Raw genomic sequence first — 12,665 nt, 5'->3', positions numbered from 1 at the left:
AAATTTTAAATAAAAATAACGATGATCCCTGAAACGTCTCTGAAAACTTTACAGTCGAATTGTGACTATTTATTTCAATATCTATCAATTTTTTTAATCATATTCCTCAGTACATCTGACAGGTTAGCATAGGCATGATGCTTATCATGATATAAAACATCCAGAGAAAAGTTTGATTTATTAGTGTTAAAATAAAAAATAAAAAATATCTACTTGGATTTAACTGTAATAAAAACTGTAACAACAACTAAGATATAATCTCAAAAATCTCAGAAATGGTCTCTGACATAATCTCATTAATCTCAGAAATGATCCCAGACACAATCTCTCATAAATCTCAGAAATAATCTCAGACATAATTTCTTATAAATCTCTCAGAAATAATCTAAGACACAATCTTTCAAAAAATCTCAGAAATAATCTCCAACCTAATATCTCAAATAATCCCAGACGTAATCTCCAGTAAATCTCAGATATAATCTCAGACATAATTTCTTCTAAATAATCTTATCTCATAATTCTCAAAAATAATTTAGACAAAAAGTTTCATAAATCTCAGATAATTTTAGACATAATCTCTCACAAATCTCAAAAATAATCCCAGATTTAATCTCTCAAAAAATTCCAGATATAATCATAGTAAACTACATTCTATAATTTTTACACTATTCATATATCATATCATATAATATATTATTCATCCCCTGATTAATATTCAGATCTGAAGAGGACTCAGTATGATGATGTCACAAGCAAATTAAGATTTGTTCGATGCATTAGAGTAAATAATTACACTTTATTAAGTTTCAGAAGCTTGTTATTATATATTCATAGACTTGGTGTATAATGTCCAGAATACGCAAACAGGTCAAGCGTTTAACGCTATATCACAATATACTGCAACTTCACACGATATCCTCATCTCATCGCTCGGTCCTTAACGATCCCTGTGCTCACTATGCAGACATCACTCCAAAAATAAAGAGAAATATGAGACGCTCAGTAGCTCCGCCCATCAGTGATGCCGGCATCAATACGCTGAAGAGCCGCAGGATTCGGTTTGAAGGCGGAGCTTCGATCGGCGCAATAAATCCAGCACCATTACACAAATAATCCCCAGAATAGGGGAGCTATTCACAGCTTAGAGCAAGACGTGGAGTTCTGATTTACTTAGGAATCTTTACTTATGAGATTCACATGAAGAATTAAATTATTTATTAAATTAAATTCTACAACGTTATTCCATCATGAGCAAATCATCCATGATCACAGATTAAAAAAACAAGAGAACATTTCAAATACTGAGTATTTAAATAAATAAATAAATAAATTAATAAATTAATAAATTAATAAATTAATAAATTAATAAATTAATAAATAAATAAATAAATAAATAAATGAATGTTATTCAGAAGAAATTATAGTTTAAAAAACAAAAATTGAAAGAGTGTTTTTTTGGCTTTTGTGTAAATTTGTATAAAAATTTCTTTGCTAAATAAACCATGCCTTCTAATGTGTTATATTCTGTGTGCTGAGTTCACTCACATCGATGCCATCTTTCCCCGGGAGTCCCACCGGTCCTGGAGGTCCAGGTGGTCCATGAGAACGAGGTGACTGTAACACACACACACACACACACACAATATACACTTCAGTTCATAATATAATTTTATATATAGAAATATATATTTGTGTGTGTGTGTGTGTGTGTACCTAGATACCTAACCACATCCCTACACACATCTTTCCTGATAATCATTGATCTGGAAAGCTATCAATCAGCTTTAAACCCCTTATCATGTCATTTATATTCAATTTGGAAGTAAAACAGCAAACAAGAAAGATCCAGTTTTCACGCTATTGCAAATCCAGAACCTCAGATAACAAGACTGTATTCATCCTGAGCGGCAGGAGGTCAGCGGTCCACACTCAGGTATTTCAGTAGCACAGAAGCTACGTATGGAACAAAGATGGCATTGTGAGGAGGAGGAGGAGGAGGCTCACCTCCCGAGCTCGGCATTCCTCAGCCAGACTTCACAAAGTTCACAGTAACGTGAAAAGAGTTCTTCATAAACAAAGCTAATAAGGTCAATACTGTACAGCCCCCCCCCCCCACACACACACTGTTTAACACATGAACCTCTACAGAAAGAAAATGATCGAAATTCACGCCACAAAATAATTTCAAAGAACTAAAAAAATAAAGCCTGTGAAATGTAGAGAGGTGAATTTTCCTAATTTTGTTCTTTTAGAAATGCAATTTAATTGAAACTAAAATGAAAATGTCATAAAGTCTGTCAAAGGTTGTTTTCTCAACCTCGAAAATCTAATAATGAACGTTTTCATGTGTAGAGCGCTCAATAAAACACAACAGGTTCAGCTATGAACTTCAGAAATCAGCTGTGATTGAATTGAAATCTAGAGTCCCAGAGGAGTTTAAACTGTTCTAGCCATTAAACTAAAACGAGACGTTTAATTAACATTAATTACCATCACACTTCTCAGTACGTTATAGATACATCACGAGGTATTTAACACAAACTGTCTCCGAACATCTTATATGCAGACTTTTCTACACTTTCACCTCCACTGAGTGCATGAGATCCTGACAACCAGAACGGCTTTGGCTTTAGAGTGGACAATCGACTACAGAACTGTCCAATAAAGTCAGCGTTATGTCTGGATCGAATCCGTAACGAGGTCAGCGACAGGGTTAGTGCATAACTAACTCAGTTAAAACGCCTAAAACGATTCCCCGAGCATGTTCCCTTCTTCACTTCAAAATCTTCAGCATCTCTTAAATTCTACATTACTGCACCAGCTCCATACACACCTGAGCGAGGGATGATGCCAAAAGCTGGCAAAGGAAAAGGAAGCCCAGAGCTGAGAACATGGCCATGGCTCTCGTCCGTTCCCTCGGCTGGAGGAAGACGAGTGGATTCCCCCAGTTCCTATTAACACGCTTTCTCCACACAGACGCAGCGCTCTTGAGTGCCTTTCCCTGCTGATTCCAGATAAACCGGAGCCTCCAGCCCAAAGGGGGGAGGGATGGATGGACAGGGTGAAGAAGGAGAGAAGAGAAAGAGGTGGAAGTGGGCAGGAACCGGGGGCTGACCGAGTGGGAGGCAAGGAGGAGGCCGTGAAGCCTTGAGGAGCGAATAGACAGAGTGAAACCTGAGATTTCTTTGGGCTGGTGGTGGAGGTGAGGAGTGAGGAGTGTGTGTGAGTGTGTGAGTGTGTGTGTGTGTATGTGTGTTAGAAGGCCTCTGAACATATCCATAAAAACAAGAATTTAACTTAGAGACGTTTACAAAAGACATCCTTATATGTGATGGTTTAAAAAAAGGTTTTACAGTTTTATAGATTTATATATTCTTTAAAATAAACTACTAATGAGTAAGGAGTATTTCTGGGAAAGAACACAACAGTGTAAAGATAGATAGATGGATAGATGGATAGATAGATAGATAGATGGATAGATGGATAGATGGATAGATAGATAGATAGATAGATGGATAGATGGATAGATGGATAGATAGACAAGTAGTTAAATAAAAGTAAAAAGATAGATGGATGGATGGATAGATAGACAGACACTGGTGTAGTGTGTAGTAGAGTCAGTGGTTTAATACTGCAGTGTAAATGCACTGAAGCAGTTTGAGTTGAATGTTGCACAAGCTCTCACAGATCCAGTTCCACATTCAGGAGTCTGAGAGCTTCGTTCCTAATGCATGTGACGGATGTAAAGGAATGACCATGAAGTCCACTTGACTTGAAATGGACGATATGGTGTAGTTATCTCGGACGAGTCTGAGTGAGGGACGTTTGTGTATTTCAAACCTTCTAAAACAAGTCAGAACTTTCATCCTGGATTTATTCCATGTATTTAAGATAATTAATTTAGTATTTCTGTTTTTTTTTTATCTTCAATTGTTTATTGGTATTGTTTTTATTTTTATTTTTTTGGTATTGGAGAGGTGGAGCATTTATCGCATGGATTTATATCATGCACTAAAATAAATTAAAGAAAAAATCTCATTGTTTCCTCAGAGTGCAGTTTTAACCCTGTATACAATACAGGTCTTTTGGAATAAACCAAAAATTTTAAAAACAAACAAACAAACCCCACCCACCTGCAAGTACAAGGGAGATGTTTTAAATATTGACACAGGAAATATTGCAAGTTTTTTCTTCTTCTTTACTTTCCTTCTTTTAGGAAACAAAATAAACAAATAAAACAATGGTACATTCCAAAACAGGTCAACAGGCAGCATTCACAAGAACGGGATGTTTCCCTAAAAAAAATGTCCTTAAACTCTCGATAATCTGCGTCTTCTGTCCATAAAGAGATAATGATCATCTTCATCTTCATCTTCACCTGAACATTTTTGGTAAAAAAAAAAATTCAAGCAGAGTTTTCTGAGATTTTCTGGACTTAAAAGACTTAAGAAACAGGAAAATGATTTTACTTTTATTGTGGAACAATCCTCAACAATATAATCCAGCTCTGCATCTCGGAACACTTCTATAACCTCAATATACACTCTCGCTTGCCACTTTATTAGGAACTCCCCCACTTTCATGCTCATCAGTTCATTAATCAATCAGCCAATCACAGCAATGCATCAAATCAGGAGGTAGAAAGGAGGTCAGGTAATATCCTAACATTAGAATGAGGGTACTTTACATCCATGGTGAGCAGAAAAGCAACTCAGAATGCACAACTCATGGATGGGTGACAACAGCAGAAGGAATCTGAGGGTATCATGGGAACAGACTCTGGATGGAAGAAGATTGGAACATCATCTAGTACAACATGCAGAAGGTCAGATCAAACTTTTCCATCATCAGCACGAACCCATGAACCTGACCAGCCTTTTAACACAGCAGGCTGGTGGGGGTGGTGTAATAGCGTGGGGAATATTTTCATGGAATAATTAATGCTCATAATCCCATTGAAGGAGGAGTCACAGAGTTGTCTCCGGCTGGATTCATGAGCATGACGTTGACTTCAGGAGCCGCTCAAGACACCAGAGTTATCCTGACAGCAGCCAGTATCACCTGGTTTCAGGGTTCCGTTCTTAATAAAGTGGCCAGCGAATTTATATTTGATTCAAATGAAGTGACGCCGACTCAGCACTGTATAGGAGAGGTTTTACTGTCGATATGCACCTTGCTCTTAAATAAAAAATTTGAATCTTTTTAATAATTTCCCCACGTTTAAGTGCCGAGTTGTACAGCTTTAAGAACGAAACTGTACTAAACAAAGAAAAACAAAAACAACCGCACGTTTTCAAACACACTCCACTGGCAGAATTCGAATCGATTCGGCCAAACGACTCAGACGAATCATGAATCAGTCTGCTGAATCACTTACAACGAATCAAGTTCATATATTTCAACTCCAATTCTTTCTTCATCACGGTCCCAAAAAAACAGAGAAAAGTGCTAATTATAAAACACTGACCATCTTGTAGACGCGTGTTCCTTCCGCTTTAATCACCTTCCACCAAACCGAATAATTTAATTAGAACAAAAACAAGCAAAAAAAAAACAAAAACAAACAAAAAATAGGAAAAAAGAAAAAAAGGAACATTTAGGCCAAGCTTATAAAGTCTCCATATACAGGTAGGCTTGCTTTTCAGAAATGTATATCTTCAACAAACAAACAAACAACAATTAAATTCATCCCTTCTTCAAAGAATAGTTTTCACATTTTTAGGTTTTTGATATGGAGTTTATTGTTTAGATTATTGTTCCTATCTAGATCCTAATTCCATCCAGGGATTTTTAGATTTTTAGGAATCCCCACCACTGGGCTCGGTGTCCATCAGCTCTCCAGCGTCCGTGCCGTTTGTTTTCTCTCCGTCTTTCGCGTCCGATTCATCCGGTTTCTCCGGCGAGCTCGTGGAAAATGATTCTCCTGAAGATTTTATATGATCCGAAATTCCTAAACCGGTATTATCCTTGGTTCTGGGAACTTTTCCCACCCTTTCAGAAGGCGGTGAGGACTTTAAGCTGTGTTTGGGGCTTTCTAATACTTGCTTTTCCAAACTGCTTACTTTCTGAGACGATGAAATGTTCTTGGGTTCTTCATCGTCGTCCTTGACTTGGATCATTTCCTGATCTGATTTGGGCGACGTGTTCTCGACGGGTTTCGTCTGATTTTCTTCTTCGTCGCTTTTAACGGTGCTCACTTCACCACTTGAGATGTCCATCTCTCCGTTATCGAGGTGGTTGCCATTGTTCAGAGGTAACGGATCCACAGAAGAACCTTCATCTCTAGGTTCTGGGTCGACGGAGGAACCTTCGCCGCGTATCGTCTCGTCGTCTTCTCGTTTCTCTCCGTCCCTCTTGTTTCTGCTCGGCGAGTCCTGCCTCTTTGCCTCAGCTTTCTTCTTGAAGCGTTTCTGGATTCTTCTCGGACACCAGACGAATTTGTCTTTGGGCTCGAAGTGCTGGAAAGCGTAGCCGAGCAGGTCACGGCGTTTCTGCTTGTTGCGCACGGCGAACAGGAAGTAGTCGAGCACGCTGCGCTTGACGCTGCTCAGGTTCTTCTTCACCAGAGTCTCCTCCAGGAAGAACTGCACTAGAGGAGCTTGGTAATGCTCGAAGCCCAGTTCACCCAGACACTTCAGGATGCGTGTGATCCTCAGGTTGTTGTGCATGTTCCTGGAAGAACACAAACAGATCCACAAACTTAAACACACTCCAGCTGTTAGAGGAACATAACTGAGGACAGGATGATGTCATGATGGAGTTGAAGTTGATTTCTGGTTATGTGTATAACCTCATCATTTATCTTTAGAGGTTCTGCATGATGCTCGTGATGATGCGTCATTCCCAGGGTGCCAATATTTATAAGCGACTTGGTTTATGCATGCATACTGGATATTACATAAAAATTGCTACTAGTACTTAGTGATGTGAAAGCAAATACAGCTTCCTGTGCGAGTGAGAGAGTATATACACACACACACACACACACAGTGTGACTCACCTTTCCAAATTAGCGAAGCGTTCCCTCCAGTTCTCTGCGCGTCTCACATCGCCGGTTCCTCTGTCAGTCAGCTGAATGCCATAAAAACCTAGCATGAGCTCGTAGGAATCAACCAGACGCCTTTTTGCCTCTTCGCTTTCCTGAAACGCCTGCAGAGAAATCAGACACACGCTTACACACACACACAGACTGCAAAACATTATACGCTGCTTCAAGCTAGAACCTGAAGTACGACTCTCCTACAGGCAAACGATGACTATTTCCTGAGTCAGAGAAGACCGTTAACACAATTTGGTCAGATGAAATTGTTTCACTCCATCAACACTGACCGAGTGGCCATGTGGGTTCAGCTGTGGCGTTTAACTCTGCGTGAAATATCAAGATAATAATCGTTATAGTTCTAATGATTCAGATATGAATGTTTAAAGGAGGTAAAAAAGAATCTAATTAACTTGGACAATTAGAAAGAACTGATATTTTTTCTGATTCGTTTATTTTGTTTATCGCTTGAAAGCTTTGATTTTTGAGCAATTTAGAAATTCACCCTGGGAGTTTATAAGCACTGTGACATCAGAGTTCCTGGGAGTTTATAAGCACTGTGACGTCAGAGTTCCTGGGAGCTACACAGTAGAAATAAAAGCAGTGCCTGACCGCTGTGTGTGAACGTTTATTCTTACCTGGATTTCCTTCTTGGTCAGCTCAGTGGCCAGGTAATTCACTCCCGGCTCACGCAGAGGAAACAACCTACCAGACAGACTGGGATAAGTTTCTAATTAAGTTGTAATTAGGATTAGAGATCTGTAGATGGGTTCTCACCACTGGATGTAGGAATGAACTCTTTCAAGTCTCTTATAATCCGATTTCCACTCGCTGTGAAAGGTCTCGATGTACACGTCTGAAACACAAAGACGAACACGGACGATCTGAGGTTGAAGCGACTCGAAGTTAAACTGACCATTATTAATTAAAGCACAGAACGACACCCCGCACACACACGCGCACACACACGCGCGCACACACGCGCGCACACACGCGCGCACACACGCGCGCACACACGCGCGCACACACGCGCGCGCACACACGCGCGCGCACACACGCGCGCGCACACACGCGCGCGCACACACACGCGCACACACACGCGCACACACACGCGCACACACACGCGCACACACACGCGCACACACACGCGCACACACACGCGCACACACACACACCATCAGGTGATGACTTGATTTCATTGAGATAGAACTTTAAATTTGGCATCCTGTCTTCTGTACAGTCCTCGTCGATGATGTTCTGGAAAGAGACGAGAGAAAAACAAACACAAATTAATCTTCAGTTTACGCTAGGAATATACACCAATCAGGCATAACATTATGACCACCTGCTGAATATTGTGTTGGTCCCCCTTTTGCTACCAAAACAGCTCTGACCCATCGAGGCATGTACTCCACTAGCTCTGAAGGTGTGCTGTAGGATCTGCCACTAAGATGTTAGCAACAGATCCTTTAAGTCCTGGAAGTTGTGAGGTGGGGCCTCCATGGATAAGAATACTTTTGATAGATACTGACCACTGCAGACCGGGAACACCCCACAAGAGCTGCAGTTTTGGAGATGCTCTGATCCAGTGGTCTAGCCATCACAATTTAGCCCTCCGTCAAACTCAAAGCTCAAATCCTTACACTGGTCCATTTTTCCTGCTTCTAACATCAACTTTGAGGACAAAATGTTCACCTGCTGCGTAATATATCCCACCCACTAACAGGGGCCATGATGAGGAGATCATCAGTCTTATTCACGGCACCTCTGAGTGGTCATAATGTTATGGCTGATCAGTGTACATGTCTATGTCTCGAGGGTCCGATACGGTCCGAATGTGTCTGGACCCGAATCAGAAACAAAGGAGTATGCAAAAATGCATACATATACACTTTATTCATAAAGAGTTATAACTATATTAATATCACTACATTTGTATCATCAGGCTTTGTATTCATATGCTGTATTTCTTTAATACTGACTCTTTATTTTCCCTCTTTATGCCTAATTCCATATTATTTTATTTTTAAATTCCTTTTAATTTATTTAGACACGGACGGTCATCAAAAGCATTTCACTGCATGTCCGGTTGTGTCTGATTGTGTTAATGACTAATAACGTTTAAATTTGTATTACTGGTGTGAGATCTGATGCTGAGATTAGACTGGGATCTGTAATTCTCAGGTTAAGGGTTTTCTCTGCTTCTTCTGCCTGCTATCAGTAAATAATCAGCCATCAACTGAGTGGTGTGAGTCAGTGTAAAAACCATGAAGCTGATCCTTGTCGTGAAATGTTTTCTTTTTCTTAAACCACAAGGCGATTTGCTAAGGAGGAGTGTGGAACCTCTGCATATGAATACCCTCCTTTACGAATTTTCACATAAGAATTGAAATGTTGCAAGAATTTTTCTACAGAAACGATAAATTATTAAACATAAACCCGCGCTACAGCCAGTGCTGCTGTTCCTGTGATCACCGTCTTCGGACCAATCAGGGCTGGATATGTGATCAAACCTTCACGCTTTCCCCAGCGACCAACTGCAGAACCTTTCAGAAAGTATTTTAATGCAAGTGCATGCCGGGGCGAGCCGAACCGGGTTAATGATGCAATACCCGAGACAAACCTACTCACCGGATAGCCGTGTCTGTAGTTCTGCATGTCTTTGGCTGCTCGCAGATTTCTGGAGGAGGAATTGGACCACTGTGAGAGGAAAAAAAAAAAAAGAGACAAGATATACACTAAATTAGCAAAAGTTTTGGGACACCCCTCCAAATCACTGAATTCCGGTGTTGTTTTTCAGGGGTTGGGCTCCGCCCCTTAGTTCCAGTGAAAGGAACTCTTAATGCTTCAGCTTCATACCAAGACATTTTGGACAATTTCATGCTCTTTGTGGGAACAGTTTGGGGATGACCCCTTCCTGTTCCAACATGACTGCACACCAGTGACCAAAGCAAGGTCCATAAAGACATGGATGAGTGAGTTTGGTGTGGAGGAACTTGACTGTCCTGCACAGAGTCCTGACCTCAACCCCACAGAACACCTTTGGGATGAATTAGAGCGGAGACTGAGAGCCAGACCAAAACTGGGACATCTGCATATCATGCACATGAATGTAATATGGAGTTGTCCCACCCTTTGCAGCTTTAACAGCTTCAACTCTTCTGGGAAGGCTTTCCACAAGGTTTAGGAGTGTGTTTATGGGAATTTTTGACCATTCCTCTAGAAGTGCATTTGTGAGGTCAGACACTGATGCTGGACGAGAAGGTCTGGCTCACAGTCTCCACTCTAATTCATCCCAAAGGTGTTCTATGGGGTTGAGGTCAGGACTCTGTGCAGGACAGTCAAGTTCCTCCACACCAAACTCACTCATCCATGTCTTTATGGACCTTGCTTTGGTCACTGGTGTACAGTTATGTTGGAACAGGAAGGGGTCATCCCCAAACTGTTCCCACAAAGTTGGCAGCATGAAATTGTCCAAAATGTCTTGGTATGAAGCTGAAGCATTAAGAGTTCCTTTCACTGGAACTAAGGGGCCGAGCCCAACCCCTGAATTTAAACTTTTGGCAACATAGTGTAGAAACAGAACAAAAGAAACAATTAATGAGGTCAAGATGAACTGTTTATACAGTGACACGTGTGTGTGTGTGTGTGTATATATATATATATATATATATATATATATATATATATATATATATATATATATTAAAATACTGTGATAATTGACTTGACTGTTTATCATGCTTTTTACAGCATTACTACAATATGTTTTTTTTAGCTCACTGATGAAAGTATGATTTTCTTCAGCTAGAAAGAAAAAAGCCATGCCTTCAAAATTCAGCCAAGAAGCCAGCTGTCGTTATACAGCCTTCCAAATCGGACAGATTTTGGGTCACGGGGCAGAAAGATCTGTCCAAAAATACCCAGCAGGCTCCATCCAAATGGAGCACGGGGCAGGGACGTGATCTGGTGTGTCAGATATTTCAAATTATATCACAGAGCTCATTGGGATCGCACAAATATCTCCATATAAATGACAAAAATCTGTTTGCAATCATTCAGCCCAGCAGTAATGAATAAATATTACGCTTTAAATGTGAGTAGCATAAACACACACAAAAACTGCACCAGTCTGTGTGAAGCAAAGCAGCCCGAAAAACAGTTGTGCGATCCTCAGCATCTGTATCGAACGATATTTTAATCGCTTATATCGATACCGTATCGAAAAATGTTTCATCGTATCGCTGCAGCATTAATACCGCATTCTGAAACTGCGACAGTCTGCAACACTGCCGCCACATCAAGTGCTTGATATGTTTTCTTTTTTTTTACTGACAAATGTTAAAATATAAACCCAAATCCTATTATATAAAACGAATCCGTCTAATTTTTGCCATATTTCATTTAAAAGCAGGCTAATAACCTCCCACTAGCGTTAGCTAGGACAAAGTGCCAGTTTTTTGATCTCCTAATCGTTTTCCGACATATCACGTAACTCGCGCTCTGATTGGTTTAAAGTGTTCCGCGTCCTGACAAACGTGAAACACGGACCAATCATAGCACAACGTCGGGATATAGTAGCCAATCACTGCGCAGAAGGCGGGACGTTTCGGAAAAGAGGTTGGAAGAAGGCACAACAACGGTGCACCAGTTTATCAGTACAAATGCAAGGATAAAGAATAAAAATTAATATTAAACGGAAGCAGTACGTACAAAACCGGCTTTTGCTTTTTTATTTTTGTCCGGACACGTGCGCCGTGTAGTGTTGTCTGTCCCCAAATCGTCTCCGTCACTCTCACTGTCCCAGGTGGAGTCGTACTCGCACACCAAGTCGTCCTCCATCCTCTCTCTCTCTCTCTCTCTCTCGCTCTTTCACACACACACAGCTAAACTGTTAGAAACACCGTAAATACAGCAGGACTAAAATATTATTAACGATAAAAAACATTCTCTAAAAATCCCGAAAGTTGCCTCGGCTGTAAAGCTCCAGGTAGCTAGCTCACCGGCTAATCTAAACAGTAACGCCTACATCCTGATAGCGTCATCAATAATACCGGAAGTCATTTTGGCATGGTATAAAGACACGTTTTTGGGTTGATGACCATGTGTGCTGTAATAATGCAGTCGTAACCAACAAAAACATACGTATTCTTAACTAATGTGATGGGTGGGGAAGAAACCTGCTTTTGTAGTCCACTTCCCCTTTTATAGTCTATGAAGCAACGCGGGAAGTATGAACCAATCAGAGGTCGCCGTCTCATCCGGGCATTCTCCCAGCGCCGTTCGCTAATGCGACTGAAGACTGAGCGACGCATAATTTTCTTTTATTGAGCATTATAAAACCTTCTGTCGTAAAATCGATCCATTTAACTTATATATTACTTACACTAAAATAAACTGCACTTACCTATTTATCCTTCCCTATCAATTTCTAATCCATCCACTAATCTGGCTGTCCGTCTATGATTTCATGCATCCATTCATCAGTTCATCCATCCACTTAGTGTACTCATCCATCCACTCATCCATCCTTCCACCCATCCATCCACCCATCCAGATTATAGGTTAATCTATCCATTTAGTAAAAATCCATCTATCTGTATATCTATATACTCTAAATCACATG

The 12,665-nt window shown here is 40.4% G+C and overlaps 2 protein-coding genes across 2 annotated transcripts in view; both read right to left on the bottom strand.

The window, feature by feature from the left end:
- The window catches only part of col9a3 (collagen, type IX, alpha 3), a 29,057-nt gene extending 25,972 nt beyond the window's left edge, over positions 1 to 3,085 (bottom strand). The window contains exons 1-2 of the mRNA XM_058410934.1: positions 2,834 to 3,085; positions 1,546 to 1,614 (exon numbers count right to left, since the gene is read on the bottom strand). Coding sequence (XP_058266917.1) covers positions 1,546 to 1,614; positions 2,834 to 2,899 — 135 coding nt within the window. The 5' untranslated portion in view covers positions 2,900 to 3,085. The remainder of the gene's footprint in view (positions 1 to 1,545; positions 1,615 to 2,833) is intronic.
- A 1,079-nt stretch (positions 3,086 to 4,164) lies between these two features.
- On the bottom strand, positions 4,165 to 12,218 carry ogfr (opioid growth factor receptor). Its single transcript, XM_058410700.1, has 7 exons — positions 11,753 to 12,218; positions 9,671 to 9,739; positions 8,215 to 8,296; positions 7,817 to 7,895; positions 7,678 to 7,744; positions 7,001 to 7,149; positions 4,165 to 6,672 (listed from the first exon to the last, which is right to left on the bottom strand). Exons 1-7 carry the CDS (start codon positions 11,879 to 11,881, stop codon positions 5,799 to 5,801), a joined length of 1,449 nt encoding a protein of 482 aa, XP_058266683.1. The 5' UTR covers positions 11,882 to 12,218; the 3' UTR covers positions 4,165 to 5,798.
- Between the last annotated feature and the right edge of the window lie 447 nt (positions 12,219 to 12,665).

Source organism: Hemibagrus wyckioides, linkage group LG15 (assembly GCF_019097595.1).
Source record: "Hemibagrus wyckioides isolate EC202008001 linkage group LG15, SWU_Hwy_1.0, whole genome shotgun sequence".
NCBI classification, from domain to species: domain Eukaryota; kingdom Metazoa; phylum Chordata; class Actinopteri; order Siluriformes; family Bagridae; genus Hemibagrus; species Hemibagrus wyckioides.
Note: the sequence above shows the minus strand (reverse complement) of the source record. Positions and strands in the feature narration are given on the sequence as shown.